The sequence below is a fragment of the Melanaphis sacchari genome, unplaced genomic scaffold, assembly GCF_002803265.2.
Source record: "Melanaphis sacchari strain LSU unplaced genomic scaffold, SCAv2.0 Contig0_pilon_pilon, whole genome shotgun sequence".
Classification (NCBI taxonomy): domain Eukaryota; kingdom Metazoa; phylum Arthropoda; class Insecta; order Hemiptera; family Aphididae; genus Melanaphis; species Melanaphis sacchari.
This window is the reverse complement of record NW_020270366.1, coordinates 21,950,154-21,978,101: the sequence shown is the minus strand read 5'-3', so window position 1 is coordinate 21,978,101 and position 27,948 is coordinate 21,950,154. Positions and strand designations below refer to the sequence as shown.

Here is a 27,948-nt window from a genome sequence, read left to right as displayed (position 1 = left end):
GCGGGAAAATGCACTGGGATAATTTATTGCCTAATCCTTGACCAACACTGATAAGCCCACATTACTTATGGAGCCGGACTACCGCGGTCCGCGGAAGAATAAGACGATAACGAATTTCATATTTTGAAAATTATTAGTATTTAATATTTATTTTTATTTATTAAGTTTTAAACGGCCGAACTGTCAATTATTTTAGCTGCTTTTTAGTGATACTTATTTGTGCACACACAAAAATGAGTAAAACTATAGTTTATGATACTTTGGTAAGTACGGCTTTTATAAGTGGATAGTTACTCAATATTCATATATTATCCTGGATATTATTGTTATTTGTCATAAAAAAATCTCAACTGGTAGAACATTAGTACTTGCTTTTAATTAGTATCATTTGTTTTATAGGTTCTTATCCTTTTTTTAAAATAATTGAAATGTGTCTTTTTACAGTCCATTCCTGATCCATCATTTATTGATAATGAAGTTAGGATGTTAGGTTCATGGTTTGGAATGAGTAATATTTGTGTATTTCCGACTAAAATATCTAAGCCGTCTGATAATCAAAATTCATCTGGTGATGACAAAACTGAAAGAAACATAATACATTTGAAACATAAAACAATGCTATTCGATCCTAAAGTAAGACAGCTGGTGAATGAGTCTAGTGGAGTGTTTCAAGAATTACAAATCAATGTGGACGACCCTACCAAGTCAACTGATGCTTTATATTACAGTAGAAAATACAGGTGATTTAATAAAATTCTATTGATTTGTAAATATATTGTCAATTCAAGCTTATTGTTTACATATTTTTGTCGCCAATAATGTATACTAATTTACTGGATAAACATCAAAATTGAATATTCTATACAATTGATTAGTTAAATTATTAATCAGGTTAAACTATTAATTTAAATCTTTATGTTACATCTATCAATGTTAATAGTTGGTTGAAAAAATACATAATCTAGGTAATTAAATTGTCACTGGTAACTTACTAATGATTTAACTATTTGGATTTATAGAACATTGAATTAAAAATTAATTTATTAATACTTTAATCATAACATAATTTGTGATTCTTTCAACATATATATAGGGCAATCTTATCAACTTGTATCTTAGCAATTGACCGAAGCAATTTGGACAAATCAAATGAGACATATAACCAATACAAAATGTTGCTTCACAATCTTCAACTCATATGGCATTTGTGTGAAGTACTTTACCTAGTGACTGTTCCTGGTAATATTACTGAATTTTTACATATTATTTTTAAATTCATAATGTATAGTATTTATATTTTTTAATTTGTATATGTATAATACTTCCAGCTACATATTGTTATTATTATTGTGGTATTTTATATTGTGTATGGATAATTAATGTGATTTTTGTTGTTTAAGGCGATACTATTTTGAATAATCTGCTAGATTGGATTAAGATTCATTATGAAAATGCTGAAAACCAAGCATCAGTTATTACAGAAAATAAAATTGCTTATTTAACTGATGAACATATAGAGGAAAAGTTTACTTTTTACTGGGATACGGTTATTGGACTAGTATTACAAGGAAACATTGACACGGCCAGAATGTTATTATCTAACCATTCTCAAAGTGATACTGAACCATTTATTCATGCAATAAAAATATTAAAATCTATGCCTACATACAGTGTAAGTTATACATTTTTAACATTATAATCATATTTAATTTTAAAGGTAGTAATATTATTAAATGAGTAGTTGGATCGTAAATTCAGATTTTTATACACTTAATACAAAATAAATGAATAAACTCATAATATTTTTACATAAAATGCCTATCAAATTATTATGTCTGAATGTTATTACTGGATTGCTCCTCAAAAATCAGGGATATTTCTTTTTTTCATGCTTATATGCTTATTGTAACTTTTAATTACAGATTGCATTTAATCTAATTAATGTTAAAAAAAAAAAAAAAAAAAAAAAACAAATATTAAAAAAATTACAAATAATTAATTTAATAAATTTTTTTGGCAGATAGCTAGAATAATGTTATTATTAATAATAATTACATAAGTATTTTGTTTGTTTCTATAATTGTATATTTTTAATAAAATAATATACAATAATTTCACATGCATTTCATAAAAATTTGAAACTATGGGTAAATTATAATAACAATATAGAAGTTTAATAATAAAAATTATTATTTAATTATTTTAATTATTTATTTAATTACTGAACAGATTTGAGCCTTTGGAGTTGTATCGAGATTATATTAATAATTAACTACTAATTTTTAGGTATATGGTGGTCTGCCAATAGCAGAATATACATCAAGATTCAAAGGCTGGCAATCGAGTGCAAAAGCCAAATTAGAATGTGGTGTTTTCTTATCAGATTCGAATCTTAATGATGTTATGAAGGTAATAAGTTCAACCTTATACATCTTTAAATATTTATTTTAACTTACCATTCTTTAAAATTAATTTTCAGATTATCTGTGGAGACCCAGATGCTATGAATTTGATTCGCAGTCACTGTTCAACATGGTTTCAATTTCTTGTCGCTCAACTAATATATACGGATCCAACAGTAAAAAAACATAGTTTAAGCTTATATGCTCATCGAAGTGTTGCTAAATATTATGAAGAATCAGAGTACAATCACATGGATACACTTGCTTTAGATTTGTTTGATGGAGATTTAGAAGCGGTATGAATTAAAATTACTAAGCTCATAAGATTAGTTCAGCGTTTCTCAACCTTTTCACTGTGGCAACCCACTTTTTGAATTTCGATTTTTTAGTGACTATCCTTACATATATTTTTTTATATACTGGCATAGATTATTATTAATTACTATAATAGTACTTATACACAATACAGTGTTTTATATTTATTGATTTTATTTTTTCATTATTTTATTTTATTATTTGAGCTTTTAAATTTTTGTACTTTTGTATTTGAATCATAGGTTAGCAACCTTAATTAATAAGTTGGCAACCCCCAGATTGAGAAACACTGGATTAGTTATTAGATTTTTTTTTTATTAATAAATTAAAAATTAATTTTAGGCATTCACTAGTGTCTATATAAACATTTTGAAATTCTGCATAATATTGATACGTTTTATAAATGTTGCTAGAATTTAAGTGGATTATAGGGCACATCTGTACTACTCTAGTATGGAGTAACATCAGAAAATACTATATGAATGACTTAAGTTTGAAGTCATAAGTTAATTTGTTTTTTTCAATCTGTTTAATATAAATCAATATTAGCAATAAATTTAATTCATACTATATAAAATAAAATAGCTACTTAATTTTTTTTACAAAATATGTTCTATAAGCAATGAATGTTTTGGTTTAACAATATAATTTATATTTTTTTTTTACTTTAAACTTTATCTTTATGGTTGGTTTTTATTATATTTCCAGTGATTTTTCTTAATAATTAAGAAAAACTAACAAAATGTGGTAAATTAGGAGTATTTATAAAATACTATTTTTTTTTTATTGTAGTTTGTTAAGAAATTGAAGTCCTATCCTGATTCTGGATGGTCCTCTACTCATTTGACTAACTTATTACATCTATGTGATAAAATTGAACCAGAGTTTGACACATCTGAAGAAGTGTAAGATAAAAATTAATTCAATATCCAAAAAAAGAATTTATAATAAACCAGTATTATACATTTTCAGGGAAAATAAAAATCCAAATGAACAATATCTTCTTGATTATGGAACATTTCTCATGACTCATCATTCATTGTGGCAAGCTGGTATCACTTACTTAGATTATTGCCCAGCCGTGGGTAAAGGATATCTATCAGTGTTATTGTCAAAGTTGGAAATAACATCAGATTTAAGAGTGTCAAAAATTTTACATTATGCTACAGCCAGACGCCTGCATAATGTTGGTGAGTAAATCAAAGAAAAGCTATTTTAACTACTTAAAATGTATTGCTTATTAATAAAACTTATAAGACCAACGTCTTATTCATTAACCAAATATATTGTTATTATCAGTTTCTAGTGTTTGTAAAGTGAAAGGAATGTTAAGTTTACAAAAATCAAGAATTGGTGAAGCTTTGTGTTGGGCAATAAGAGGTCAAGACAGTGCTTTTGCTACACACTTAGGTGATCTATATTTGAAAGACTTTGTTAAATCTAGATGCTTTGCTAATCCAGATATACTGGACAATTTAGGATCAATCGTTGTCACCTGTGATCGTTTTATGTTCATTGGTAAATATTTTTATTATTAATTATATTGTTATATGTATCTTCTAATACATCTGATTATTCTCAAATCAATAATCAAAGATAGTTTCAATTGGTGCCTTAGAATTATTTTGATGACAATCGATAAATATAACAATGATATTTTTTTATGTCTTATCTAGACTATTTTTTTTTTATTTTTTTAGGAAAGTATATACAATTCCTTAAACTCACTTTAGATAAAAAACTAATTGAGGCTGCATCATTGTACATAGAACTTTTAAGATCTAATATTTGTCCAGAATAGTAAGTATTTATCTTACATTTTGATTAATATAATGTTTTAATTATTGTAAATGATTTTTAGTTTTAGACCGACATTATTAATGGATGTTCTGATATTCATTGACAATAGTAAAGAATGTTACTTTAATATCATCGACATATCTCTTATAACGATGCGCTTGGATGATGCCATTATGGAAAGTAATGAAGATGGTGAAACTGCTGATCAGTTGTCATTAAGTAAAGTGGAGAAAATTCGACAAGGAATTGTTCAATTGCTGTCAATCAGTTTATTGAAGAAAAAGATTGTGTAATGAAATATTTTTGTACTAAGATTTTTATGTATATATATATTGTGTTTTTTAATTGCAATAATAATGAAACAATTATTTCATTCATGAATAAAAATATTAAAATGCCCAACATTTAAGAACTATGAAAATAATAAAACAAACTTATTTATTTAATCATTAAGACATAAATGGTTTTCATTTTATCACAGTATCGTTCTCAGTCATATTGATAAGAAAATTACCACTAATGAGTTATTAAGATGGTATAAAATTAAACAACATTAATATAATATGTATGCGTAAAATATACCACTTAGAATTATATCACACATAGTAAGTTAAATAATTAATATTCTTACTTATAATTTATGTTATTTCTTTAAATAAGTACTTATGCACTGTAAAATTAAAATAATACAATTTTACATTATTGTGTTTACATATGGCAATGAGTTTTTTTTTTTTTGTTTAATGTACAACCGAAATAATATATTAATAATAAAATAAATTACAAATTAACAACATATTATTCTGTAATAATAATAATAAAAAAATAATTTTATTAAAATATATTGATTAAATTGTATTTCATATCACATCATACATTTTCTTATAAACTAATTATTAATTCTAACATTTATAAGAAGCATATCTGTAAGCCTTATGTTAAGAGGACACTACACTCGTTCGCATTATTTTCGTCACAAACACATAGTGTAGAAAATTGTACTTCTAAAGAACTCGTTTAACTCTTTTATGTTTAATGTTACCTTTTATCAAATTTTAATGTAAAAATATTATTTAGTAAGTTTATTTTTAGCATTTTAATTTTAAATTGAGTTATAATCATTTCTAAATATTAATAACTTACTTTAAAGCTTTATTTTTAAATTATTATAGCGTCAAAAATTATTTATTTGTGTACTTTGGCTTCATGACGAGATAATGAACTAAATTGTGGGTATGTCTTAGTACATAATTTGCATTTGTATGGTCTTTCACCAGTATGATTTCTTCTATGAACTGTTAGAACAGTTCGATTTATAAAAGACTTTGGACAAATGTCACACTTGTACGGTTTTTCAATCAGATGAGTTAAAGAATGTTTGTCCAAGAACGCTTTTTTGTTAAATGATTTTTCACATAATTGACACACAAATTGCTTTAACATAGATTCTTCATGTGTAGTCTTGTGAATCTTAAGTTCTTGAGGGTTACTATAAAACTTATCACAAATATCACATGTATGATTGATTTTTTTGTGCCTAATTAAAGATACAAGTGCTGGATATGTTTTCCCACATTCACACTGGTATGGTCTGAAACCTGTGTGTTGATTTAAGTGATGGGTAAAATTATAACGAGAAACAAAACTCTTTTTACATATGTTACAAACATAAGGTTTAAAATCTTTATGAATTTTTTCATGTTCATATAAATTGTATTTTTTTGTGAATTCTTTATTACATATTTTACATGCGTGTTTCTTAATTCTTTCTTTGTGTGTTTCTAAATGACACCTAACACCAGTTTTACTACCAAACTTTTTATGGCATTTGTTGCATTCAAACATTTTATTCTCATAATGTGTTTTTCTGTGTTTTTTCCAATCAGCTAGTTCAGTAAATTCATCTCCACAAATATCACACTTGTAAGGTTTTTCTCCATTATGTATTCTTTTATGACACTTAAAATCAAAAAAAGTGCTACAACTTTCATCACAGAGATTACATTTGTATGGTTTCAAACCACTGTGCCTTTTCAAATGTTGAGTAAAAGATTTAAACTTTGAAAACGATTTACCACATTCAATACATTTATGTGGTTTGTATTTAAAATGGACATCTTGATGAATTTGCAAAGAATTCAATGATTCAAATTCCTTACTACATATGTTGCATTCATGTTTAAAAGAGTTATGAGACTTCATATGAATTTTGAGATAATTTAATTTTAGAAATTTTTTTGTGCACAGAGAACATTCAAATCTCCTGATATTTTGATGAGAAAACAAGTGAGCTTCTAAATTAAATCTAGCGTGAAAAAGTTTATTACAAACATTACACTGGTATGGTCTCTCACCTTTATGTAATCGTTGATGAGCAGCAAAGTGATAAAAACTTATATGAGTTTTTAGACAAATATCACATTTATATGGTCTGTTTTTTTTTTTTTTACTTTGTGCACTAATATATTTACCAAAGCTCTTGAGTGTATAAAACCCATTGTAACATTCATCACATTCAAAATATACTGGTGCTCCTGGTTTAAAGCTAACAGGATATTTACAAGAAGTCAAACTACCAATGTATTTACAACAGTTAGTACATTGATCCGTATGAGGTTTGAGATGATCTATAATACTTGGACAATCATTAAATAATGTACTACATTTAGCACATTCGTAAACTTCATCATTTTTATATTTTTTTGAATTAACAGAATTTGCATTGAATGATTCAGCCACATTAACTGATTCATGATTTACTGGAGCAATAGAATTAACTGCATTCCCAACAGTTAAATCTGAATCAACACTATTTCTTGAATCGATGTTACAAACCTTGGTTGATAAAATATCTTCAATATTTAATTGTTCAATTTCTACTGAAAACCCTAATGTAATTTTGTTAATTATTTCTTTTTGAATTGGAACTCCACTTTTGGAATAATTTGTCTTTAATCCCTCAACTGATATAATACTATTACTAGAAAAAAAAAAGTAACTATGAATAGTGAAAAAATTATAATTATTATTGAGCATACCATAAGTTTCTATTACATTCATCAATATTATTACATTCTTGTTGGAGAAATTGATTTTCAAACAATTTTATATTACTGTCTATATGAGATATCAAATGGCTTTTAAGATCACTTAATTCCGAAAATTGCTCACTACACGTAGTACACTTGAATTTCCTGATATTTGTATGAAGTAATTTGTGAACTTCTAAATTGTTTTTGTCATGAAGTTGTTTATTACATATATTACACTGATATTGTTTTTCTTTATTGTCTAACTGTTCGTGAACAGCAGGACAATGATCATCAAAATTTTCTATTGGACGAACACAATGAATTTGTTTTTCTATTATTTGGTCATTATATTTGAATTTAATACTTGGCATTTCAATTTCTATTTCACTTTCAAACACACAATCGTTAAATACATCTTTTTCAATTTTAATTATATTTTTGTACTGATTTACATTTTTTGTTACTTCATTAGGAATACTGGAAAATTAAACATGATAAGTTAACTATGGTAATATGATCAAATAATAGTTAATAAATTATTTACCAATAATTACTATTTTTATGTTTATATTCATCAATATTGTATTCAAAATCAATTAAGTTTTCTTGTACACACTTATTGATGTTTTCAGTCTCATTTTTAATATAAATATTATTACTTTTTGATTGTTGATCTTTTTCAGTTTTAATCAAAATATTTTTATTTTTGGGTATTAAATGATCACATTTCTCTAAATGTATTTGTATATGTTTTTCCATTTTAATTGACACTGTAACATGTATAAAAATATTAAATAAGTAGGTATTTAGGATAGGGATCCCAGATTTATTTTTTTTAAATACGAGACATTTTAAATTATACCTATACTTGTAATTAATATTGGTGTTAATTTTGAGGAGGGGTGAGGGAACTTATGTTAGCAATTAAAATATAACAAAATTAAATAGGTATGTGATGTTTGTCATGCAGTTTTTGTAAACATTTGGTAGTTAAAATTACATGTTTTGGTCTTGATGTAACATTTAATTTTCCTCACAGTTACTGTATATACCATAAAATAAAGTTAAACACAATCATAATCAAATAATAATTATTAAATATCATTTGATTTATATAAAATGGTTTAGGTAAAAACCTAAATGATATGAAAAAATTTTATTTTTAAAACAAGGTGCATATGAGACAGACTATCTAAAATACAGAACAAAAGTGTTATTTTTAAACTAGTGTTGGGACACTTTATTCAAATACAGGACAATTCCGTAATACACAGGACATATGGGGTACCTAATTTAGGAACATTATTTAGCACAAATAAAATTGTAGGCACTTAATATAGCAAATATTAATTCTTGGTGATAAGTAAAGGTATTTTTGTTCTTTGAGTGAATCAAACATTAACAAACTAGACTATCAGATATTATAAATGACTTACTTAAATTCCCTAGGTTTTAGTTTAACAATATGTCGGTGTTTTATGGTAATTCAAATATTTCAAATCCACATTTCGAGTAAACAATTGAATACTGATTGGCATTTGGAATCGCGTCGAGCGATAAATAAAAGTCGATGGAATTCAACTAACCCACCAGAGAACGCCGGAGTTGCCACAGTTAATTCCTGGGTCCTTTGAACGAACAGTAGTTATTACCGGCCAAGCCATTAGAATTTAGACATCGTCAATGTGTCCATGGTACCACACTGTACTGGCGTAATCGAATGGTAACCATAAATCATCCGTTGCTGGAGATTTGAGCCTAGTTACTGCGCCCTGCAAAGTACTGTTTGCCAATCGCCAAAAAACTAATGAGTAACGAACCACCCCGAACAAGTTTCCTACCGCAAGGTTATATGGGCATTCGGCAATCTTCAATAATTAATAGTGAATAGTTATTTAACTGGACTTCAAATCGAGTTTAAAAGATCAGCTCACATGAAGAATGAAGACTTAAATAATATCGTACCGCGGACTGAGATTTACCACAGTCAACAGCTGAGCTTAAGAACCCGGACAACTTTATTACCATCCACCATGCCGACTTGGTGTGACCACTGTGACCATTATTCGACCAAGGTAGTCGCCAACCAAAATATAACAGTAATAATATCATAATATACATGCATAGTGTATCAGTATCACCAATCACAAAACAATGATAACCATAGATTCTTTAGTATAAGGTCTATGATGATAACACGTTTATTGTATTATCACCAAACAATGATTTATCAAGACACGGTGTTTTTTTTTTTATTATTATTTAATATTTTATTATATTTGCATTTAATATTTATTGTTTTTAAATTTTTTGACTGACGCATTTGTTTTCTTTTTTGTACCTACGCATAAATAAATTCATATCACGTCAATTTAGTTTTGAAAACGTTCGTATGTTTCACTAGTCCATACTGAAGTTCACGTTTACTTGTAGTCATTGGGTGTTCGAGGTGTAATTTTCAAGGATGCTGTGAATCTTGCTTAACGGTTATTTTATTTACCTATTGTATTATTTCAAACAGTCAAAACGTCTCGAGATAAAGCGCTAATATTAAAATGTGGGAAATTTTGATTTATGCGTTTTCCATGTTCATGACCGGAGCATTGTTGTTCCTCATGGTATACTCTGTATCCTTTTATTAGACAATATATTTGTATGTCTGTTGGTTATTAAATAATGTACTTGTTAAGTATGCAACTTATATTTGACTTATATCTACTAGTATGTATATTATGTATGTTATAGTCTATGGCCTAATAAAATATATAACAGTATACTAGTAATTACTATGGTATTAATCTAGTAAAAGAATAAAAATTAGAACTGAAAATTTAGTTTTGATTATTCGGAAGTATATTAATTGTATTAATTTAATATGTGGGAATATTTTTGTAAATTATTATAACATTGTTCTTTTGCTAACACATTAGCTATCATTTTGGTCATCAGCGATAATCTGTCAATTAGAGCTATAAATCAAGTTATTTCTGTGATCAAACTATCAATATGTTTAAATAATATTATACAGTATATACTTTATTTTCAGCATGTATTTTGTTTGTGTTAGTTCAAATAAATAAATATATTATTATTTTAACAATTTAATATATAATAGACTTAATAAAATCAATTTTTGATTTATGTTGTAGGTAGTATTTTTAGTGTAAGTATAACCTGTCTAGTTCTTCTTAAACCTCAGCAATAGTTCCGTTAAAAAAAAAAAAAAAAAATTGTGTTATATTAAAAGAATTTATTTTTATTTTTTAAATTGGAACTATTGATGAGTGGCAAGTTAAACTGGACTAGTTATAGCATACTTAATTAATGCCATAATTAACTAATATTTCAATAATCATCTACCAAATTTAACAATATTATATTAAAATAACTTAGTATCTTAAGTTTTTCTATTGCACAGTATGTTCATTAGTGTTGAACGATATTTGAATATAATATGAGAGAAAACAAAATAAAGTATATAATTCATAAAGTAAAAAAACTTCCATTAGATGATCTTCAGTAATATATTTAAACATTTCTGTTTATATTATTATTAATGTCTGTATGTTAATTTTATTATTTTGTATTGTATTGTTTATATTCTATTATTATTTTCTTTAACAAATATTTTATAAAGATTATAACACTGTCAGATCTCGAATGTGATTATTTAAATGCTCAAGAATGTTGCAACAGACTGAATTTTGTAAGTATACACATAAACCAGGGGGTCTTTAATCATTTTTACAGAGGGCCAAATCTTAGATATACTTTAGCATTGCGAGCCAATTTTTTTAAAGGATTAGAGATTATGAAATTGAGAATAAAATAGAAATTTTTTTGATTTTAAAAAAATGAATATATTTTTTGATTAATGATTGCCATCTTAAACATGGTAACACAGAGATAATGCAATCGACGGAGTATTTAACAATTAATGAAAAACCATTTATTTTATTTAAAGATTAAATTATTTTTCTTTTACTTGGAAATACTATTAATAAATTAATAATATTTTCAAAACATCAGTTAACTTTGCAGGCCGATTTGAAAAGCTAGATCGGCCAGTAGGGTGGAGACCAACTGTTCAGTTTAGTGTTTAGAAAGAAATAATAAACACACACGATAAAAATATAATCGTTAGTATGAAGATGTTTTGAGCTTATTAAAGAATAAATATTAAATTTATATTGTATTATTCAATACTTATTTTTTTCCTATAGTTTAATTTATCTATGATAAAAACTAAAAACCTTAATAATTTATTAATAGAAGTCGGATTTTCATTTAAATGAAGTATTTATTTTTATTACCTACTTAAAAGTATCAAAATAATTTGAGTTTTTGAGATATGATATCAACGATTTGTTATAGGTTTTTTTTAAAGTTTATATTTCTTTCCATGTTTTTTCAATATTAACATTAATATTTCATACTATTTATAATAACCAGCAGTTTTATATGTTTTTAATTTCAAGGATTATATAATTAATTTTATTAGTTAATATGTTTATATTAATACATACTTTTTTTTTCAGTGGGTACGACCAAAAATTGTTGCACAAACCATAATAGTTGTAGGGTTTTTGACTGATTACAATTTTTGGATGGCTCTTGTAAATATTCCAGCTGCTGCATGGGTTATTTATGAGTAAGCATTTGATACATATAAAAATTTCTTTTTTTAAATAGTTATTCTGTAATCATTTTCATAGATTTGTCACCATACCTAGAGGAAATACAGGTTTATTTGATCCAACTGAGATTCACCACCGTGGTCAATTAAAAAAACATATGCGTAATTTTGTAATATTTACCGGATGGTATCTTATTACATTTTTCTTCTATTTATACTTGTAAGTGAAAAATTATTTATACTATTAAAACAGAATCTTATTCTAATTTATAAGCCTTAAAAATATATTTAGATTTATATGATTTTCTATATTTCATGTTGTAAACTGTCATATTACCATTGGTTATTATCAGTGCTAGGATAGTATAGGATTTTGCATATTTTTTTTTAGGATTTACAGGATATAGCTTTTCAAGCACAAAATGTGATTTGATCATCTACGAGTTCAAATATATAGTTTTTATTTTGCATATTTTTGCATTTTTTGTACTTTTTTGAATTTAGGGTCATTTTTTTTATACTTTATTGAAATCTGGGTTATATTTTTATTAATTTTTAATTTTTTAAAATTTTAAATAGTCGTTATTGATCGTTATAAATTATTGTACAAATATATAAAGATACAACATTAAAATAAAATCATAAACATATTTTCTAAAAATATTTAATACTTCAAAATACCAATTGTTTATATGTATAATATAAAATATACTTGTTAGATTAACAGAGGAATAATCGATAATAATGTTCGATTACATGTTATCTTCATCAATTTATTATTAAATTTAACGTGCTAATATCTATTCATTATATGTATGATATTGGCTATTATACCAGAAGATGAATTTATTTGTATACTTATAAATAATAATTATTATTTATTAATTTATTAATATAATTATATTTTTTTCGGTCATTTTTTTAGGTTTTTTAGGTCATTAAAATCCTAGTCCTAGTTATTATCTATAGTTCTCAAATTGTATACATTTTTTACCTCTGGCATCCATAGCTGATCATTTCTATTACACCACATGATATCTGGTGATAGTAAATGAATATGAATTTAAATTATTAACTTTTTTATGGTATTATAATAACACACCAAACAATGTGCATTAGTATTGTGGAAATAATTATAATTCATTTTATATATTATTTTTATTGTTTTAAATATTTTAAATATTTTTCAAGTATAATAGTTTAATAAATTAAAAATAACATGGAAAAATACGTTTAGCATGCTAACTAACTATATTGTTCGACCACTGGTAGCAAATGACAGTTAACATATAAAATTGTTTGGATTAGAAACAAATTATAATAATTGTATTCATTATTATAATTCAAATAATGTATATATAGCTTTATTTACCTATGTAAATTAAAATCATTTTTGATGAGATATTTTGAAATATATGTTAATTAATATTTATTACCCATTAACTTTTGAAAGCAATGTATAATTGTTAAATTGTTTATAATTGTAATTGATTTAACAATTTTTACTAATATTATTCAATACATTTATTTTAATTATTATAAAATAATTAAATTTATCTAATCATTTTAACATTTTAAGACTATCTAAATGGTATTATTAATAAAAAAAAATTGGTTTGTTTTAGCATGATATTGGCTATACTAAAAGGCAATCCCTTGGAGACTGAAGCACCTCAACATGTCAACAAATTCTAGTCTTTATTTTGCACATCCTAACATTAAATACAAGTTTTTTTTATGTGTTATTTAAGTTTATATGTAAATATTTGATTGATTTTATTAATAATATGCTTACTACATTGTGTCACCATTGGTTTTATTATATACAGATGTGCTAAATTATACCACCTTTTAAAATAGGCAACTAGTTTTTTCTAACAATAATAGGTGTGTCGTGTGTATCTGATAAAATAAATGGAGCAAAATTTATATTATGGTACAATGTTATAGAATGGTTGGGGAGTTCTGATTTTCAATTGTTTGTTTTTCTGTTTATTTTAAAATTAATAGTTCTGCCTACTCTAATACACTAATTTATTTAGATTTTTATTGTTTGGTTTTAAGAACATTGATAATATTAATTAGATTAAACGTTTTATCCAAATACCTGGTTCAGCAAGATAATATACTGATTCTGTGCATTTTCACTCGACACCCTGCCATTGAGACCAGTTTTTCTATGTGAAGGTAACACATAAAGATGCACAGTAGAACTGAAACTAAGGCAGTGTGTTCTCTTGCTGGACAAGGTATACTTGTTATTTTTATCATTTTGGTGTATTACTATATTATTTCATTACATTAATTTATTGCTATGAGAAAATAACTATAATATTTAATTAACTAAGATTAAGAACATATTTACTTAGGTATTTTTAATAATAATTAAAAAGTAATTGAATAATATTTTAATTTCAAGACTATAAAGTATTGATGTTAATTGAATATTTTAAATTTAAACAATGAAAAATTTAACAAAATAAGATTCAGTATTATATTTTTGTACTTTCATGACATTAAAAAAATTAAAACAGACATAAAATATTGTATAGAGAATAAAGAAGAGTTTAGTGTATTATTTATTTAAAAAAATTTATTTAGTAACTAATTTTTTGTTTAAAATCTTAAATTAATTCTTAATTAAATGAAAACAAGGGTTGTCAATTTATTGTAGTAAGTATGCATTACAAATTGGCAAATATTTTAGTTTAAATTGTTATTATTGTTTAAAATAATAATTGTATTATTAAAAGTATTATTCTTTATTCATTTATAATGCTCTAAAGCTGTATGAAGTATATTTTATTTGTATTTTTAATCATTGACCACAGTACTATAGAAATAATATTCAGATTGTTCACTATTGTTAGATAGTGAAAGAAAAAAATTTGAATAAAAGAGCATAACAATATTTGAAGAAAATATGCAAAATTAAATTTCATGTAATATGTGATAGTATATAACTAATTGTAATCAGTTGTATATTATTTTTTATAAATTTACAAGAATATGCCATGCAAATGCTAAAAAATGTTTTAAATTCGTTGTTTCGGCTAGTAACAAATAATAAATTTCCCAATATTAGATACCTAATACATTTATGAACTTGACGTCTTAAAATATTTATTCTTAAGTCTTCCAGGCAATTTAACATATAAAAATATTAAATATTTAAAATATTATCTAAGATAGATAATCTATTTTAAAGCAAACAATTATAAATGTGAAGTATAATTTCTGATACCTTAATACTTATATCTATAAGCTATATAAAGTCTCAAGTTGATTTTTTGACCAATTTAATTTGTAATGTATAGGAATATCCTAGGGCCTAAGTTATTAAGTTAATTAAGGTTGGGATACGTCCCAATTTTTAATATACCTACTTATCCCGCGTCCCGCTTCAATTCTTAGTGGGTTACGTATGTTACTATTTTTTTGCGTTTTTTAATTTTTGTCCCGTATCCTGTTTAACAAGCGAGTGGAACAAGAAAATCCCGTTTGTTTTACAATCACTTGGAGCATAATATTTTTAGCAACTAATATTAAAATAATATTGATTATTTGACTTTATTAAAGGTACCTTATCTATTTATAATTTATTTATTTAATTTTTTTTTAGTGTCCCGAATTCCGCTTTTTAATGAAGCGGGACGTCTCATCCCAATTTTTTTACAATATTACATTTCAAAAATTTGTATGTCCCACGCTTTAAAAAAAAATCCCAATCCTATGCTTACCTATAGTTGTTGCTGAGTTGCTTAAACAATCTTCAAATATATACAGATAGGAAATGGAATGAGTCAATAATGATGTAATGCTGTCTTTAATAAATATGATTGAATGGCCCATGATTGGCCAATTACATTTTAGTGAACCATTCAAATTTAAATTAATTTTATGTAATCCGGCATAATTCATTCTTAATGTATATTTGTGTACGTAATTTATGTATTTTACAATCGGAATAATCGGAGACAAATCAATAAAAATACAATTACTTATACCTACCATGATTATATTTGTATTTTTGTTACCTACTTATATTACTTGAACCCATTACCATTACTTGTGATAGGTAGTTAGGTATATTCAAATCGGGACTAATATAAGCGGCGACTATTTACTGTACCTATTTATTTTGTTTAAAACGTCGTAAAAGTAACTCATCGTTTCTGATGATGATTCCTAAATAAATGCCCACAATACCTAAAAAAAAAAAAAAGCCATCTAATCTAAAAAAGAAAATATACAAACTATAACATATGATATTAAAATAATATTTTTATTTTGACTACTTACCTAATTTTAAAAAGCCAGATAATAAATCAAGATTTTTAAATTTGCTTATTACAAGTTATCTATATTGTACTAAACTAACCAACTCAATGACGAGTAAGCATTTGACATTTGCTAATTATTGCTATACAACGGCTTTTTATGTAGGTACCTATTACCTAGCAACTATTATAGATAAATGTATAAATACCTATGCAAGTATGGATACATAGGTACCTATTAAACTGTACTTTGCTAAAACCATTGATTACCTATAGAATAGACTAGGTTGACTTAATATAGCAGATCTTTATACAGTCATAGTCCACATATATATGCATTAACCGATGTAGGTAATGTACAGAGTAACAGAGTAGACAACTCTTTAATAGAAGCCTCAAAATATTTCTCAAATTAACAAAAAAAGAAAACTAACTCAACCACTCTGTTTTAAAGGTTTTATGCAGACAAATAATAGTATTTTGATTAATAAATTTAATTACCTACCTACCTATATTGTATTTTTAATGATTTATCGATTAAATCAGGATACCTACCTATGTTAAAAAATCTTTTTAATACTTTCTGACAAAATGGTGGTTATAACAAAATCCCAACTGCCAGAACTCATTTAAAGGAATAAATTGCAAAAGCAACCATAGCCTATGGTCCACAAGAGTTGAAAACCCTATAGACCAGCGGTTCCCAAACTTTTTCAACCTCGGAGCCTTTTTTTTAAGGAGAAGTTTCTCGTGGAGCCCCAAGAAATATTTAACGTTCATATATATATTCGTTTTAAATAATTTAAACAATTTTAAAATTATTACATTTTTGTGTAATAATGAACGGAGCACTTGAGAAACCATTGCGGAGCCCCAAGGGCTCCGCGGAGCACAGTTTGGGAACCGCTGCTATAGGCTATAATAATTGACCTGGTAATATCTCAATGTAAAATAAATTCTAACAGAATAAAAAAACAGTTTAACACATTGTCTTCTTATTCTGACACAGAATGTACGGTAATAGGGTACCTATATATTATCTTTAATTTCTCTTTCTCTTCTATATCATTTAACGAGGATTCTTTTAATAATAAAAACATAAATAATGATATTACTTTGGGGGACTGTTCTGTTTCATATTTTGCAGGATATTTAGGTAATAAACGTATGAAAAAAATGTATTGTGACTACCTATTATAAATATGAATAATTGTAATTTTTCATTGTAATTGATTAACTTTTAATGTGTAAAATATTTAATAAAACAACATTTAGCAAAACTAAAATTGAAAATATTGAACCAGATTTAAACAATATAAAAATTATATTTTCATAATTTATAATTTTTTTTATGTTAATTCAGACATTACACCTATTAATGTAGAACAATATATAAGCGATATTAATTATCATTTTTAAGACTAATTGTGTCGGTTACATGTAAGTCCTTTGGCCTTTTCAGAGTTATTAGCGTCGGTTCTTTAAACAGTCGCTTTTAGAACCAATAAATATTACAATTTACAACTATTTTTATAATTAAGTTTCAATACATATCCTTATTGTATAAATAGTTATTTTATGTTTCTTTAATAACAAAGAAAATATTCTTATTATATTTTTAACTTGTTTGTCCTTTATACCTAGTAGGTACTTACTTTATTCTAAGTCAAATACTCAAATTACCTATTTTATTAATTTTAGATTTTGAGTGAAACAAAAAATACAAAGTTTGTTAAAATTACATTAATGATAATTGTAATTTTATCTTGATCTGTCTTCACTCTTCATTCAAAATCATTTTTCATCAATTATATAGTATTATCACTATTATCATTGATTATAGAATAGACAGATAGGCACACAGATATATAAAAATACTAGATAACCGACTTGGGTATTATATATCTGTGGATAGGCAAATGGTATAGGGATTTTCGGTGACTAAAATTTTATTTATAATAGCTGCCGATAGGTAGCGTTGTATGAATTAATATTATATTATTAATACTGACGACAAATAACATATTTCTAGACTGGTTTTTGGTAGTGACAGAAAAAAGCGATAAGCCTATAATTTACTTTATAATGGATAAACGGATAATTTCTGTGTATCGAGCTATCGCCACAAAGTTATCAATAATTATTATGTTGTGTTTTACGCAACAGAAAGTAATAATTTATTTTATTACGAAAAAATTAATTTACTTTGCAATGTTATAACTTATAATTTAGTAAAATCTGTTTTGAGCGGAAGTATTTATTGAACATTACACATTTCACTAGACTTACCAAATTTTAGCAATAGAGCAAATCTTTATCCACATCGTAGTTTTTATTTTAATTGTATTTTAATACTCGATGATTTTTTTATAAAATAAAATAAACTATTTATGTTCAAGTTCTAAAAAGAATAAAAACACAATGTAAACAATATACTTTATACAATTATAACTATAATTAATAAATAAAATAATACAGCTGTATTTTGTTATTGAGTAGGTAGGTACATATTGAATGTGTTAAATTTAAAAACTGACGATAAGTCTGTAAGACATGATGAAAAACGATTCTGAGTGAAGATCAAGATTACATTACACTGGATTTGAAATAAAATACTAGGTTTAAAGAACAAAATAATTAAAAATCTAATAAAAATATTTTCTTTATTATTAAATAAACATACAATAAGGACTTAAGCATAATTATTAGAATAAAAGTAAATTGTGATATTTATTGGTTCTGGAAAGAACTGTTTCATAAAATTGAAGCAAATAGTCCTAAAAAGAACTGTTTAAAAAGCTGAGGTGAATAGTCCTGAAAAGAACTGTTTAATGTATTTGACGTGAATTGTTCTAAAAAGGATACTTAATAGTACTTCTGTTATGCACCTATATAACTCCCACGCCCACGGGAGTACGTACAAAGACGTGTTACCGGGTCTCAACCTCACACACTGAAAGTAACGTAGCTTCTATATTTTATGCAAATAGGTGTACAATGTCAGAACAAGAAAAATGTATTTAATTTATTTAAATATGGCTTAATATTTTTAATTTTGAAATTTTTGCTTATTTTGAGGTAGTTAAAAATAATTTTGTTTTAATAAATATTTTGCAAATTAAAAGTTGTTCAATTATGTACATTTTATGATCTATGCAGTTTGTCAATGATTCATCAAGCCATTTTTTAATTGTATTATTTTTTTTTATGTACTCTGTTAGTTGAAATTTTCTTTTATTTTTATGCAAATAGTTTTTATAATTGTTTTCAAAAATATTCAACATTTTATTTACTACATTATTTAAATTATTTGATGGTGCTTTAAATCCGCTTTCATTTTCAATTGAAGTATAATTTTTATTAAGTAGATGTAATTGTTTTTTATTATTTAAGTTTTTATCGACAAATAATTCATTTTGACAGTTATCAGTGTTATCACAATTAAATTTTTTCATACATTTAAAACCTAAATATCCTGCAAAGTATGAAACAGAACAATCCTTCAAAGTAACATCATTATTTAAATTTTCATTAATTAAATCCTCATCAGATGACATTAGAGAGAAAGATAAATTAGAAATACTTTCTGTATCAGAATAAAAAGACAATGTTGAATTGTTAGAATTTATTTTATATTAAGATCTTACTAGATCGAATATTATAGGATTTTCATCTCCTATGGTTGCCTCACAATTTGTACCTTTAGATGTACGCAAAGAAAAAATATTATTAATTCTTATGGAAGTCCCAATTGTTTTGGCTGTTGGATTTTTATTATAACCACCATTTTGTCGAAAAATACTAAAAAGATTTTCTAATTTACTCTGATTTAATCACTTAGTCATTAAAAATACAATATCATGAGCCTTGTTTTCTTCAAAAAATTGCAACACATCATTAATTGTCTGTGTGAAACCTTTAAAACAAGGAGGTTGAGTTAATTTTCCTTTTTTTAATTTTTGTAAGTTAGTGAAATATTGTGAGGCTTCTGATGAGAAATTATGTACAGTACCTGATTTAGTTAATGCACATAGATATGGATTTTAGCTAAGTAAAGATCTGCTATTAAGGCAATTGAATAAATTATTGATAAATATTAAATTCTATAAAATCTACGGTATTTAAAGAAGTGTTACTTTGAAGTTGTCCAGTAGTATAGTTTGTATACAAGTTCAGATTGTTGTTGACATAGAATGTCTCAATAATTATGCTGCTAATTTAACACTCATTTTTTTGAAAATAATTTGGGTAAATATGTGCATCTGTTCTATGATCAATGGTATTATATAAAGATTTATCATTATTTTTTAGTTTAACATATATTATCTAATATAGTAGGTACCTACTCAATTACAAAACACAACTGCAGTATTACCTATTTTACTTATTAATTATAATAATTATTTAATTAAGTACCTACATTTATAAAAATCATTGAATAAAATAAAAATAAAAACTTTGCAATATGAATAAAGATTTGCTCTATCCTTTATTTATTGTTAAAATTTGAAATTTTAGTGTGTCTATAATGTCCAATAAAATACTCTCATATAAAGCAGTTTTTACTGAATCATAACATCAATAACAATAAGTAAGTCAATTTTTAGCCTAATCGCCCTAATCTAAAATGTTCGTTAGAAAATGTATAATGTAGCCTATATGTGCATTTTTTTTTTTTTTTATAGTTAAGTATATTGTATATCATATTTTGAAATCTCTATAGGTAATTAAAAGAAAAAAATGAATACAAATTATGTTGGTAGGGAAAAAGTTTTCGAGCACACATATTTTCTATACTTAATTCCATAAATGGGGATAGGTAACAAAAGCAAAAATGAAAAACTGTAGAACAGAAAACGCAAAAAAATAATGTACAATTTTTATATCAATAATGTTTTTTTTTCTTTCTCAGAATTAAGAGTTATGAGAACATTGAGAACAATTGTATAAACTGTAATATACTTAGGCAGTGACGGTAGCCGGCGAATGATGTCACATAGTCGAATACACATACACTGTACTTTCTATACATACCCGAACTTAAACGGACGTAAACTGAAGAACTGAAGAAGTATTGTCAAAATAATATTACAACTTTTAGTGTAACGAATTTCCAACAACTTATAATCCATTACGCTACAGCTTGAAAGGCTTTCAAAAGTTCATACAAAACGATAATGTTTATATATTAAGCGTATAACACTGCAACATAAATATATAATAATATTAACGCAAAATTATATGTTATTTGTATTTATATATTATTATATAAATTAGTTGACGAAAAATGTCAAAAATGAACATATTTAATATTTATATTATTATTTCCGTGCGAACTGTCTAATACCTATAATAAAATATATTTTTTTAACATATTACAATTTGTAGGTAAAAAAACTTATAGCATTAATAGGTGGAGTTGGTACAGATGTTATAAAATTAAAATGAAATTGTTTGTAAACATTTTGATAACAACTATATAGATGACGTACAGTAAACCTATCTATTCCGATAAATGCAGGGTACAGACTAATATATTACCTAATAACTATATTATAATATACGTCAATGACGCAGTGTCATAATATGAATTATGGCTATAAATGTTTAGGCAAGAAGGTATATTACACGTATTCATACATAGGTATTTAATACTTATACAAAGTGATTCTTTTATCATCGAACACTCATTATTTCAAAAGTGTTAGGATTTAAGAATACAGCGTAGACACGTAGATGGCATTTTATTTAATATTTATAAAATATTAAACTTGTATCCAATAAGTATTTTAACTATCAATAAAATGTAGAACTTGTATTACATTTTACTCAAATTTTCAATAAGATTATATTAACTATAGAGTTAGATGTTTTATTCACTATAGAAACAGAATTTATGCATTGGAAAATATTTATCATTTATATTTAATCAAAATTATTTTAAATGTAGAAAAAATAAATAAATAATGTAAAAAATTGGGCCTTTATGACTTTAAAAAAGTTGTTTGCTTAAAACATAAATGTTTCTAATATATATAATAATAATTATATACTTTTCTTGTATTACCCAATCATTTTATTATTTATACCTAATTATTACGCTTTGTTCTAAATGAGTAATGACCACTTGCGATTTTTTTCAAGTCCTGTCACCGGTCTAGGGTATTCACTTACAGTGAGTTTCGCCGGTTCTAGTAAGGGTATACAATTATTATAATAATATATATTTAATATTTATATCATATTACGTTTATCAATAACATAATATTTCTGTGAATACTGTATAACAGTAAAATTAGATTATTTAGATTCATAGAAGTATCTATAAAGTAAAAATAAATTAAAAATGTTATTGCGTTCAGTAAAATTTATAAAAGTAATAACACGGGGTGGAATACTCGAACGGCCGATTTTAAAAATAGATTTTCCCAGTTATAATGAAGATAAGAATTATCGATAAATGTTATTAACTTCAAAACAACGTTTTCCTTTAGGCATTTACTATTTAGTATTCAATATTCATGGAACAGTGGACTAGTTAACAACGTGCTCGTCCAATAAAATTGTTTTACAAAAATAATGACAATTACGTAGTCGCATTGCCCACACTGCGTTCATTTCGTCTTCATTTTAATCTTAAACGCCACGATTCGGTACCATCTGCTAAGGCTGTTAAAATATGGATTATTAACTTCGAAAAAATGTGTTCCTGAAAAAAACCTGTATGAAAAAAACCATTTGTCCACGTGAAAATGTACTCACTTTGGAAGTGATATATAGTAGAACATATACGAAGTGGGCTTGAGAAGAGATCATCTTGATGACATGATTTAAAATAAATAAATGGTAAGTTATTTATTTCATTATAATAGATAATAATTAATTTCTATTCGTTTTTTATTTTATTGATTATCTTTAAAAATCGGTTGTTTTAGTTCTTCACTCTGCTAAAAATGCATAAAAGTTTAGTAACCCACGATTTTTTTTAAACTACAATAAAATAATTGTTATATCGTTATTTATTGTTTTAAAAAGTAAATTTCTCTAAATTAGAACGTTAAAACATTTATAAAAAATAATTGCCTTAATATACAGTATTTCACGGTGAACTGACAATTGCAATAACTTTTGTTTTGTTGAATATTTTTAATTTTTAATTTTTAAATTAATTTTTTGATTTTTTTTTTTTAAATTTTGTTTTTAAAATTAAGAAATTAAAAAAAATTTCTATTTGATATTTAAAAGATGAAAATAGCCATTTTATTGATATAATTTATTAAACATGTTAGCAAAAAAAAAAAAAAATGAAAAATGTTCAGCCGTTTATTTTCCATGATTTTTTGAAGTTAGCATAAGTTTGTATTGTTTTAAATAGATTTTCTGGATAATCGATAATCGCTGTAACAATGATAAACGGGAAATAAATTTGAATTTAAGCAAATTTAAAAATTGTTTAAAAAATTATTGAGTCAATCTTAGTAAAAGTTTTTGACACCAACATTTTTCTAAAAATTGGATCTACTAATAACTATCTTGATATTTTTAAATATCAATTAGAACATTTTTTAATTTCTTATAAAAAAAATCGAAAAATATTTTTGATTTAGCAAAGATGACAATTGTCAATGTTTAAAAGAACGAAAATTAATGCAATTGTTAGTTCATGGTGTATGTAATTTTATTATGTATTTTTATATTTTATAATTTAAATATGAAATATTTATGATCTTCTAAAATATTTTTAATTGTTTCTACTAGCAAAAACATTTTAATTGATATTAAAAAAAAAAAAAAAACTAAAAAATTAAAAATTTGTTATGCCAATAAATAACTCAAAAATAGTTTAAGCATTTTGAAAATTTTACCATAAATAAAAAATGATGATTTCAAAATTTGATTAAAAATTTCAAGTATCTTCCATTATTTGTTTTTGAAATACTCGACATTAAAAAAAAACATAAATGTAATGATGGGTACGCTGAAATTTCATTGTATAATAGCTTAAAAAAACCTAGTTTAAAGGTAATTAAAAGTTAATAAACATTAAATGTTATTGCACAATTTCAAAAATAAAAAAAAAATGTAAAAAATATATAACTTAATTCAATTAATTATAAGTTAAACATTAAATTTAAAGTCTTAGCACTAGTGTAAAAAAAAAAAAAAAAAAATAATGTAAAAAATATAAAACCTAATTTAAGTAAATCATAAATTGTTCAAACACAGGTTCAAAAAAAAAAAAAAAAATCTAAAAAAAATATATTTCCTAGTTTAAGTTAATATAAGTTAAACTTAAGGTTCATGCATAATTGCAAACAAACAAAAAAAAATAATGTAAAAAATATATAACATGATTTAAGTTAAAATAAGATATATATCAAATGTTCAGACATGATAAAAAAAAAATAATGTAAGACAGATAAGAAACCTAGGTAATTTAAAGTAATTATTAATTAAATATTAAATGTTAAGGCACTAGTGTAAAAAAAAAAAAAAATAATGTAAAAAATATAAAACCTAATTTAAGTTAATCATAAAATGTTCAAACACAGGTTCAAAAAAAAAAAAAAAAAAAATATAATACCTAATTTAAGTTAATTATAAGTTAAACATTAAATTTAAAGTCTTAGCACTAGTGTAAAAAAAAAAAAAAAAATGTAAACAAATATAAGACCTAGTTTGAGTTAATATAAGTTAAATAGTTATCAAATGTTCAGACATAAGAAAAAAAAATAATGTAAGACAGATAAGAAACCTAGGTAATTTAAAGTAATTATAAATTAAATATTAAATGTTAAGGCACTAGTGTAAAAAAAAAAAAAAAATAATGTAAAAAATATATAACATGATTTAAGTTAAAATAAGTTAAATATCAAATGTTCAGACATGATAAAAAAAAAAAAATGTAAAAAAATATATTACCTAATTTAAGTTAATTATAAGTTAAAGTTAAGTTTTAAGTCTTAGTACTAGTGTAAAAAAAAAGAAAGTAATAAAAATGTAAGACCTAATTTAAGTTAATTATAAATGTTTAGACACATGTTCAAAAACAAAAAAAAAAATAATGTAAAAAATATATAAATCCTAGTTTTAATTAATATAAGTTAAACATAATGTTCATGCACAATTGCAAAAAAAGCAAAAAAAAAATAATGTAAAAAATGTATAACTTAATTTAAGTTAATTACAGTGGTGGTTTTAGGGTTCAATTTTAAGTGAGGTGACTAAATTTTTACATACATTTATATATAAAAACACAAATTTATATATAAAAATATTTAACTCGCTGAAAAGATTAACCAGTCGCAGGCTTTAAATTGCTACTGTTGCCTAGAATATACCACGTAGAGGTTCTTTTCGTACATTTTTTTTTACTGTACATTTTTATATAATATATATACACGAATATGCGCATATATATATTTACAATATTAGAGATATACAATATTATAATATTATACATATTTGTGCGAATACGAGACTACAGAAGTACAGACGTCTATGAGTCGACAAGTACAAAATAAAGGTGATTACTGATCAGTTAAATTGTGATAGCATTGATAAACGAAAATATGAAATACAAATATAAGACAGCTGCAGTGTTGTAATCAAAGACTCCTATGGTTGTAATTATTTTACATCGTTTATCTGATTTTGACGCAGTGCCGCCTATACTGATGATAATTCAACAATTAAATTTGTGTATTTTCTTCGGCTGAAACACAGCCAATGTTTATATGCCGCCTCAATCATCGCATATGGAGTGCATGTGCAATAGTGTACTGCGCGTGTTAGTGCGGCTTACATATAATTTAGTAATACTAAATATACTAACACATGAGAGGCACCGGCAGCAAATCTCTCTTACTAGTACGGTCCGAAAATAACGAGATCAGCCTACCGCTGGAAAAAAAATCGTGACGTTTATCCTATCACAACCTATGTCCTGTTCTCGTACTGCCGTACTCCCGCATTAACTGATACTACAAAATAACTTTTATATTAAAATACAATTTTTGTTCTCGACATTTTACTATGTCAGAATTCTGACTGTTAATAATAAATTATACAAATGAAAGAAACAAAAAAGTAATTTAATTATAACTAATTATTTTAATGCAACATGTTATACTTTATCTAAAATTTTTAGGTGAGGCACCGCCTCACTTGCCTCACCCCTAAAACCATCACTGGACTTAATTATAAGTTAAACATTAAATTTAAAGTCTAAGCACTAGTGTAAAAAAAAAAAAAAATAATGTAAACAAAATATAATAGGTACCTAATTTAAGTAATAGAATGTTTAGACATAGGTTAAAAAAAAAAAAATGTAAAAAAATATATAACTTAATTTAAGTTAATTATAAGGTAAACATTAAACTTCAAGTCTTAGCACTAGTGTAAAAAAATATAAAATCCAATTTAAGTTAATATAAGTTAACTATCAAGTGTTCATGCTTGAGTTAAAAAAAAAAAAAAAATACAATTAACAAAGTATAAGAAAAATATCAATAGTCAATAAGTAAGTATCACAAAAATTAGAAACTACAGGATTAAGGTTAGTTACATGGGAACATAGAGGCCTTTGATGAAGCTGCCATTCTTTAGCTGGATTGACCATATCGTCTCTTTTGCTAATGTATACGCACCCACCACCCAAGCAAGAATTTTCAACACAAGATTCTGCGAGCGATAACTGGACATTTTCTTTTTAATAAGTTAAACCAGTTACGTTTTTTATTAGGATTCAAGTCATGGGTGGATCCAGGGGGGGCACTGGTTGCAAGTGCCACCCCCGTTGGAAAAAAAAAATAAAAATTTCGAAATTTTTTTTTTTTTTTTGGGGGGGGGGATATATCTATATTATAAAATTTTTCCTATAAAGTGCCCCAACCGTAAATACATGCTGGATCCACCCTTAATTCAAGTGTTCAAAAAATTGTCTTCTCATTTGTGTTTCCTTACTTTTTCCTAACAAGTATCACATGTTCATTGCGGCAAATCTGGTAAGGTGCATGAATGCATGATTATATTATGCTACATACTATTATTATAAATTATACATTAAATTTACATAATGGTGTACTTGATCATATTTTCAAAAACCCTCCAAAGATTAGGAGGCAGGTAATAACTTATATGTGTAAAAGTATATCGTTACTAGTAACTAGGACGATCTCTAGTTACATTTTTACTTACATTTATCTTTACTTTATTTTATTTTTTTCTCTTACTTTTCTCGTTATTAAATAAACGAATTTGTTAAAAATTTGATTTACTAAAAGATTGCTGTTTTTCCCGAATTTGTATTTGTTTTCCTAACTATAAAAATTAGTTCTGGGAAAGTTTAAGTTAGACCTCATAAAAGTACAGACTAGATTCAAAATAATGTTCAAAACCACCCATATGAAAATTGAAGCATTTTATCGACAACTTAAATGTATATATTGATTAAAAAAAAAAAAAAATAATAATAAAAAAAC

At 25.0% G+C, this 27,948-nt stretch overlaps 3 protein-coding genes across 3 annotated transcripts; 2 read left to right on the top strand and 1 right to left on the bottom strand.

Moving 5' to 3' along the window:
- The first annotated feature begins 79 nt into the window (after positions 1-79).
- On the top strand, positions 80-4,861 carry LOC112600279 (nuclear pore complex protein Nup85). Its single transcript, XM_025347469.1, has 11 exons — positions 80-263; positions 445-740; positions 1,094-1,239; positions 1,401-1,672; positions 2,287-2,409; positions 2,480-2,698; positions 3,510-3,622; positions 3,690-3,907; positions 4,017-4,235; positions 4,418-4,517; positions 4,579-4,861. The coding sequence occupies exons 1-11, from the start codon at positions 234-236 to the stop codon at positions 4,808-4,810; spliced, it is 1,968 nt and encodes a 655-aa protein (XP_025203254.1). The 5' UTR covers positions 80-233; the 3' UTR covers positions 4,811-4,861.
- A 785-nt stretch (positions 4,862-5,646) lies between these two features.
- Positions 5,647-9,592, bottom strand: LOC112600271 (zinc finger protein 678-like). The gene is made up of 4 exons (XM_025347458.1): positions 8,986-9,592; positions 8,094-8,319; positions 7,556-8,026; positions 5,647-7,497 (listed from the first exon to the last, which is right to left on the bottom strand). Coding segments are annotated over exons 1-4 (2,493 nt in total). The 5' UTR covers positions 8,987-9,592; the 3' UTR covers positions 5,647-5,702.
- A 265-nt stretch (positions 9,593-9,857) lies between these two features.
- On the top strand, positions 9,858-14,114 carry LOC112594723 (protein cornichon homolog 4). The gene is made up of 5 exons (XM_025339677.1): positions 9,858-10,176; positions 11,187-11,255; positions 12,088-12,200; positions 12,265-12,405; positions 13,811-14,114. The coding sequence occupies exons 1-5, from the start codon at positions 10,105-10,107 to the stop codon at positions 13,878-13,880; spliced, it is 465 nt and encodes a 154-aa protein (XP_025195462.1). The 5' UTR covers positions 9,858-10,104; the 3' UTR covers positions 13,881-14,114.
- Positions 14,115-27,948: the final 13,834 nt, after the last annotated feature.